Genomic DNA, 8,131 nt, shown 5'->3' on the forward strand with positions numbered 1-8,131 from the left:
AAACAAAAAAAATTCCAGAAATAATTTTGGCTGTTCACCGTTCTACAGGTTTCACTGTAAATTGCTAAGTCAGTACATATGTTGTCGGTCCTGGATATCACTCTCAATACCTCTGATTTAATTATAACATTCATGGCTTGACGGTCAGATTATTGTTAACATTTTGTAAAGATGTCTTTTAAACAAGAACGCCACGTGATCTTCAGGGTTTTTCCTTTTAAATCCACCGGCAACTTTTCATGTCCACAAAACCAGTAGTATGCATGGCCACAAAGTCGAAACTCCCTTGCGCTGAGCGTCAATACCATGGAAAGTGCGAGAAATGCATGATGGTTTTCTGTTAGAAATTGAAGCAAGTTAAGTTTAAATGTTACATGAAGTGATCATCGCCGGGTAGTAGCTTTCACTATAACAGACACTTGTTTAAGTTCGAGTAGTAGATTTTCAAGTCCACGGAGTCTCTTTTCTTTGCTTTGCCATGATAAAGTCTACTTTCCTTTTCATCTCTGAGTTGTACAACCTAAGGGCACTTTCATACTTCACTCGTCGCCTTTTTATAGTGGGTTTCTCGTAGTAACGTTTCAGACGGACATCCCGCATGACGTTTTCTTGTGTAAGCACACGCTGTAGAGATCTCAAGGCTGATGCTACTCCATTTTCTACTATGACTGTGCGAGCAAGAAATCTGTGGTGCGCCATCTTGGAAAGTAAGAGTGCTATTACGCATGCCATGACCATTTTTACGTGCTGACCTATTCATCATGCAGGCGCAGAACTGTCGTGGCAAGATGGTGGTGAGTTTTCATTTATTTTACGAAACCAGTTCGGTTTCTTCTAATTTTCTCCGATTATTTCACGACTTATTTCATGATTGACAATATCTAGTTTGGCTAGAATATATTTGCACTATTCATAGCCCCTTAAATATGTTCAGTGCAAGAACAATCACTAACCAAAGGCCATTGTTTACATTTTGAAATGTATAGCGTATCGCCTTACAGTTTAAGGCCAATCTGGAAAATTTAACCAATGTGAGGCCCGATGATGAAGACTTTCGTTGGTACTTGAAGGTAAAGTGTTACAGTCTTAGAAAACAGATGAAGGCCAGAGATGAAGGTTTTATTTAGCAAATTATATCTAAAATTAGGTGTATAAATGTAATTTATAACCCTTTTATTGGTTAGTACAAAATGTAGATTGCAGACTGGGCACACATGCTGATGACTGGTCTCATCTGGACATATACAAAGCATGGACCCCAGTCCATGGACCACCCCTGTGGACCCAGTCCATGGACCACCTCTGTGGACCCACGATCCATGGACCACCTCTGTGGACCCAGTCCATGGACCACCCCTGTGGACCCCCGATCCATGGACCGCCCCTGTGGACCCAGTCCATGGACCACCTCTGTGGACCCCCGATCCATGGACCACCTCTGTGGACCACCCCTAAAACTCAAAAATATCGAAAGGAAACCACCGAAAGGAGCAAAACGAAACCGCCAAAACAACTGAAACGAGCGAAACAATACAAAATCACCAAAACAAGCAAAACCCTTAAATTTACCATTAGTGAGAGCTAACTGTAAGCATGATAACCAGAGTGCTATTCAGGCTAACTGGAGTGCATCTTCCACTCCGGTTAGCCTTAAAAGCACTTCAGTTAGCCTTAATAGCACTTCAGTTAGTCTGAATAGCACTTCAGTTAGCCTGAAAAACGCTCAGGTTAGCCTGTTTATGGTTAGATCTCACTAATGGTAAAGGTTTTGCTTGTTTCGGTGATTTCGTCCAGGTGTTTCGTCTTGTTTCGCTTGTTTTGGCAGTTTCATTTTGCTCGTTTTGGTCGTTTCGTCTTGGTGGTTTCATTTGTTGTTTTGGGGTTTAACCAAACTCTTGTATCGAGATCATTTTTTTCCATTCAAGTTATTGGTTAAAAAGGTATAATTTGTGACATCATTACCATACCTATTAAAAATTGTAACAAAGAATGTAATAATTATTATTATTGGTTTCCTATTTCTCTTTAGTTGCAGTGTCAGAATTGTGGAGAAAATACTAAGGATTGGATTTATATGTGCCTATCGGTAAGTTCTTGTTAGTGACTCATGTTAGGTGATAATTATTGTAAATTCATATGTAGTTTTTATTCATATATATTTATTAATAAATACTAGTTATGCAACGCTTTCGAGTGGTATACTTAACAAATAAAGAAGCCTAAGCCATGTTTTATACTGTCATAAAACACGACGGGCATTTGAGAACACGAGGGAAATGTAGAAAACATGAGCCGCAAGGGAATGTTTTCTACATTTCTCGAGTGTTCTCAAATGCCCGGAGTGTTTTATGACAGTACAAAACATGGCTTAGGCTTCTTTATTTGCTTTATGATATAGATTTTAGACACCGCGAGTGAAAAGTTTAATTAAAAATATGTACAACAAGAGCGAGTAAACAAAGATGAAAAGCAGAAAATAGTTTACGGGAAGACCAGAAAACTGACACAATTTCATTCAGTATTCGACGTAAAATAAGGCTAAGCATTTCAGGTAAGTTTGTTACCTTTTAATCTTGATCTTGTCTTTTTGAACTTCGATAAACTTCACCGACTGCACCGAGTGCAATTTCGTCTCAGCATAATATAGTAGTCTCGATGACATCCGTCCCTTGCTTCGTTCGACTTGAACAAGGCGTATAATTTCCAGAAAAGCTATTGCTTCGGATATTCCCGTAAACCTTAATTGTTGTCACAATCAAGTTCCAGCATGAATATACGATTTAAGAGGAGATTGTCGAAGAAAATCTTCAAAAGAAAACTCTCTCGCTCGCTTTCCTTGCGAGTTTGATTCAACTCAAGCAGTGGACACCGCGCCACAATTTTTCCCGCCTCACTTCGTTTACATCAAAATGAAATGTCCAGTGGATTTATACTTAAAAAGGAATTTAATAAAACAATTATTCCATTCGCCCTTGTTGGATACGAGTGGTTATAGCCAACGAACAGTCAACGACGCGCGAAGCACTCGAGAAAAGCTGACGAAAAACAATAAAACATGATTTTTCTATGTTTTATACTCTGATAAAACATAGGTTTTTAGCCAATCAGAGCGCGCGTAGTCTCCTATCTATATTATAATATGGAATATCCCACAAGTCACTTGTATTTTCTCGGTATACACACGAGCCTTTAGTATACCACGAGAAAGTGTTGTGTAACTATTTTATACCATGCCATAGAAAATACGCTTTCTAAATTTCATCGAGAATAAGATCGCAGCGCACGATGGGAAGGTTGGGTTGAATACCGTCGAATATACAACGGCTTTCCTGTATTCTGATTGGCTGTATTTTCTATGGCATGGTATAAATGTGCATATTGTATCAGGATTTTTTATATGTCATGTATATAGCAATGTTACATATAATTACTAGGAATTTGTTCATTCTCAGCATGCATACTTCAAGCTATGGATGCAGACTGGAAGTAGCATGAGAGATGCTTAAGAGTTGCTGGAGGTGTAATATCACATTGTTAATAATAAATCTTCGAAATTTACTTGTTTTAAATGCTTTTTCCTTTAAACTCAGGAAAGCCAGGCAATAAAAGGTAGCAGGGGAAGTGCTAACTTTGTGTCAAAATGTAAATTGTGCGGTCGAGAGAACTCAATGGGTAAGTCAATGCCATGAGATAAAAATGTTACCAATAAAACTACGGTAAGAGTAAATGTTGGTAATGGAAGAATCTCAAAAATGTGGCTACATGGATGGTTAAAAGAAAAATAGTAGTGCTTCAAATCATCTGATATTTTTTCAAAAGGGACTTCATACATACTGCTACATTTTTGTGGGAGTTTGTGAATCTTTTGTACTATATAAAAGAAACTTGTGTAAAATTATTATTTCTGCCTCTTTGAAATGAACATCATTCTAGTGATGCATTAATATTTTTAAGTTAGAACCATCATAATATAAAATTATATTTATATTATTATAAATAATAATTATAGTTGTAATTATTAATTTTAGTATGTTTTTAAATTCTCTCTAAATAAAAATTGCAAATTCTTGATATTAACAGATATAATAAAAGACAGTATCACTGAGTACAAGGTAAGCAGGTTTTGTTTCAGGAAAGATAGGAACATGGTAAACATGCTGCTCAGTTGTGCCGCCAATGTCACAGTGAGGAGATGCTAATTCTGTTTATTTCAGATTTTTAATTAATAAATATATTGATGTAGCTAACTAATGCGATTAATGCTGTTAATGTGTAGACTGTACACAACTCTGAGGAAGACCATTTTTATTGTATTGCCCTCTGCCAGGACAATATAACATTCTTTTAACCCTTTCACTCCCACGGGAAATACCACATTTTTGTAAAACGGTAACTATAGACCCAAAGACCACATGCAATATACCATTTGAAAGGTATTGTTTCTGGTATGTCATAAATCATACTAACAGACACAGAGGAAGTCACTGTTTTAATTCAAAAGGTGACAAACCCAAAAATATAAATCATTAAAAAATATCTCATTCCGCCTATATTTTGGGTATACCCCTAAACTATAGCTTAATTTGCAGCTCTTAATGTGTGGGTTGTTGTCCGATATTTACTTGATTTTAAAATTGAAAGAGGAAAAAGTTGCAAAAGTTATAGGGGTAGTTAATCAGATCTCGTATGCTAGGGGGTATGATTTTATGCTTTAAAAAGCAAGATCTGTTCAAGACCATTTTCCTGTCCAAATTTCATACAAATTGACCAAATATTGAGCATGTAATGGCATCTTGTGCCAAATGGCACTCTTGGGAGTGAGAGGGTTAAACAAACAGTAATTTATACACTTTTAGCATTCCTTTTACACATACTTTTAACTTTTTAATTTATGCGATTCGCTTGTCATATTCAAATTTTTAGGTCCATTTTATCACTTCATTTTTATCCGTCGAAGACAGCAGTCTGGCTGTCAAAAGCTAATAATTTTTAAAATATTTCACCAGAGAACGCTTTTTATCTTCTTACAATGAATCCTGGTATCGGATCTTCAATATTTTTAAGATTTTTTATGTTTAAATAAATACTGATGATGATGATGATGATTGTTCATTCCCAGGCAGAGGATAGCAACAAGTACAAGACAATGGTAGCATTTGACTGCAGAGGACTGGAACCAGTCGACTTCTCTCCAAGGGTTGGAATCAATGTTTTCTGATTACAGTTTTTGCATGGTGATCTGCATAATCAGCCTGACAAAAACCTCTTGGGCCAAAGAGCATATGCGAGTGTGTGTGGAGGAGGGGGAGAGCAGGGTGGAGACTGATGCAATTTATGCTCACAATACACTCAGATGAATAAGAAAGCAAGCCCTCCTCTTTCAAACATAACGTACTTTTGATGAATGTTACTGATACAAAGGCAATAGTCACAGAGGTAAAGCAGCAAGAAGACTGGGAATGAGCCTTCCTTCCCAGTCTTTTTACAGCTTAACTTCTCAAAACTGCTGGCCCAAATAATGGCTTAATAAGCTGTTATTTAACAAGTTAGGCAAATAACAATCATTTTGTTTACAGGTTGGTGGTAGAGCCTAATTTTTTGAGTGAGGGTGGGGCAGTTAATCACCCTGTTTATGCCCTTATTAGAAAACATAGTGCGTACCGTATTTACTCGAATAAGCGCCGCGGCGCTTATTTAATTTTTCGCGCCTCAAGTGCGGCGCTTATTCGAGGGCGGCGCTTATTTGAGGGCGGCGCTTATTTAAAAATTTGGATGCCGCAAAGAACCTAATCTAAACGAAACTTCTACAAAAACTAAAAGAAGGGTCTTTTGATTGTCAGTATTCGTCTCTTACGGAAGAAAGTAGTTGCGCTTGCTGTCCCGACAAAGTTCACGGCCTCACAACGTTAACAGAACTGCGTATCAGAATTTTGGATGAAAAAAAAATAATAGGCGAGCGGTAAAACATAAAAACTTTGAACTGCGAAACATTGCTTTTGATGAAAAGCTGTTTTAGAGTTTCTTTGTAGTGCTATTTTTGGTTATACGGAATTCCTCGAATAAACGCCGCATCGGGACTGCGGCGTTTATTCGGGGGGCGGCGCTTATTAACTTTTTTGTCCCAAATGCGGCGCTTATTCGAGGGCGGCGCTTATTCGGGGGCGGCGCTTATTCGAGTAAATACGGTATGCTTAGATATTTTTTTGTCATTTGTCAGGGTGGATTTGTGGCTGAAGGTGTTGATACTGGATCAAAGTTCTTGGAAGTCAATTTAACAGAAAAGGTAACAGATCGGTCATGTTAGACTTAGTATGGAAAATAATACCTGAATATAATTTTACCTTATTTACACTAGGACTGGTCTGATTATGACGAGAAAGCTTCAGAGGCTGTTGGAATCTATGAAGTTACTCATCAGTTCTTAAAGCTGTAGTGACAAGTCACAGAAAATAAGCTAACTTATTATCATAGCCCTGCAGACAAGTCACAGAAAATAAGCTAACTTATTATCGCATCGACCCTGCAGACATGCAAAACCCAACAAGATGATTTGAGAGGATCACCACTGACATAAATATAGGACAAATTTTTATAAAAAAGTAAAGTTATTCTTATCATTAATTCTGTTTTAACATTAAAGAAGTGTACAATTACGACACACTTAAAGTTTAAACTTGAAGACTTGCAATAAATTGTAAAAGTTTAAATTATATATGTTAGAGGAACTTCAAGTGTTAAAAACTCTTGGCAAAAAAATAATAAGTTGACAGCCTGGCTGCAATATAGCATTCCATGAAGAAAACTGGAGTATAGTCACTACAGTTTTCCTAGGGACAGTACTTGAAACAGTTTGTATGAAAAGAAGTCATGCCGTGTGGATAAATTATGAGAAATATGATAATCAGTAATCAGATATTCTTTTGCACATACATAAACTGATGTACATTGTGTTCTATCTGATGAATAAAACTGATTGTTACCCATATCAGTAATAAGATAAATAAATGACCCATTGAGCTATAAAGAGTATTAATTTTATTCCCATACGGGCCAGTAGGCAGGGGGAGAGGGGGGAAGAAGGGTACCCCACCCCGATAAGCTGTGGAAGTCTGCCTTTTGTGGACTGATTGTGCAAAATGTTGTCTGAATCAATGACTTATGTAACCATACAAGGACCACTTTAACAAACAGGAGCAGATTGAAGCCAAAGAATGAAAAAATCTAATGACTGAATTTTCTGAAATCGAGCAGAATTCAATGGTTGATTTAAAATTAGCTGGGTTAACATGGAAGGGCAACATAGTCGCGCGACATGCAAAAATTACAAATGCAGTTGCTGATCTTGTAAACTACCAAATTTGAGCTAGTCAATTACAACGGTTTGAGCGTGAGAGCAATATAAAGGATACGTTCTTCAAAGATTGGAAAACTGTGTGCAGCCAGGGCTGATCAAGAGGCTGAAAACTGATTGCTTTTGATTTACACTCACTTTCTGGTGTTTCAGTGTTACGTACATAGCTATCTTTCTACATGTACATCCATCTTTCGACATCATCTTTCAACGTGCTGTTGGAAATGAACCAATCAAAACCAATGCATACCGGTGTTGGTTTTATGCAAATAAGCCCACGAGTTTAGAAGATCTTGCTAGTGGGCTGTGATTAGGGGATTTTAAATCAGTCATTTGTTTAGCACTTTGTAAGATGGATGTTGGATAGAAAGCCGCTATGCATGTAACACTGAAAGCAGGTGTAATTATACAAGTCACATCAAGTTTCTGTTTATCAAAAATCCAGAAAATAATCCAAATTTTCTATGCTCACTTTTGGCAACCTGGTATGTGACTTGGACCATTGCTAGATGTCCCTTTCTGAGTTGTCCAGCTAAGTAGGTGTCCATTAGTGAGCCAACTGTGGTATTTAACAAATGGTACATGGGTGCACTATTGAGTTGTGGATGCACCAGGAGGTAGCTTAACGGGAAGAAGCGTAAGAATCACTCACGGCAATAGCTGATAGCCACTCTATCTTATGTGGTTTTCAAGCTAACCTACTGGTAGTTCATCCCTTACTCAACAGTGCACAGCTGTGGCATTCTACCATTTCCTTTCTAGCCTGGTTTACCATCAACA

At 37.5% G+C, this 8,131-nt stretch overlaps 1 protein-coding gene across 1 annotated transcript; it reads left to right on the forward strand.

Moving 5' to 3' along the window:
* Positions 1-740: 740 nt before the first annotated feature.
* Positions 741-7,617, forward strand: LOC144638471 (UPF0587 protein v1g245604-like). Its single transcript, XM_078497672.1, has 8 exons — positions 741-794; positions 987-1,070; positions 2,030-2,086; positions 3,591-3,672; positions 4,081-4,112; positions 5,120-5,197; positions 6,218-6,283; positions 6,356-7,617. The coding sequence occupies exons 1-8, from the start codon at positions 762-764 to the stop codon at positions 6,431-6,433; spliced, it is 510 nt and encodes a 169-aa protein (XP_078353798.1). The 5' UTR covers positions 741-761; the 3' UTR covers positions 6,434-7,617.
* Positions 7,618-8,131: the final 514 nt, after the last annotated feature.

Source organism: Oculina patagonica, chromosome 14 (assembly GCF_052425735.1).
Source record: "Oculina patagonica isolate OP01 chromosome 14, crgOcupat, whole genome shotgun sequence".
NCBI classification, from domain to species: Eukaryota; Metazoa; Cnidaria; class Anthozoa; order Scleractinia; family Oculinidae; genus Oculina; species Oculina patagonica.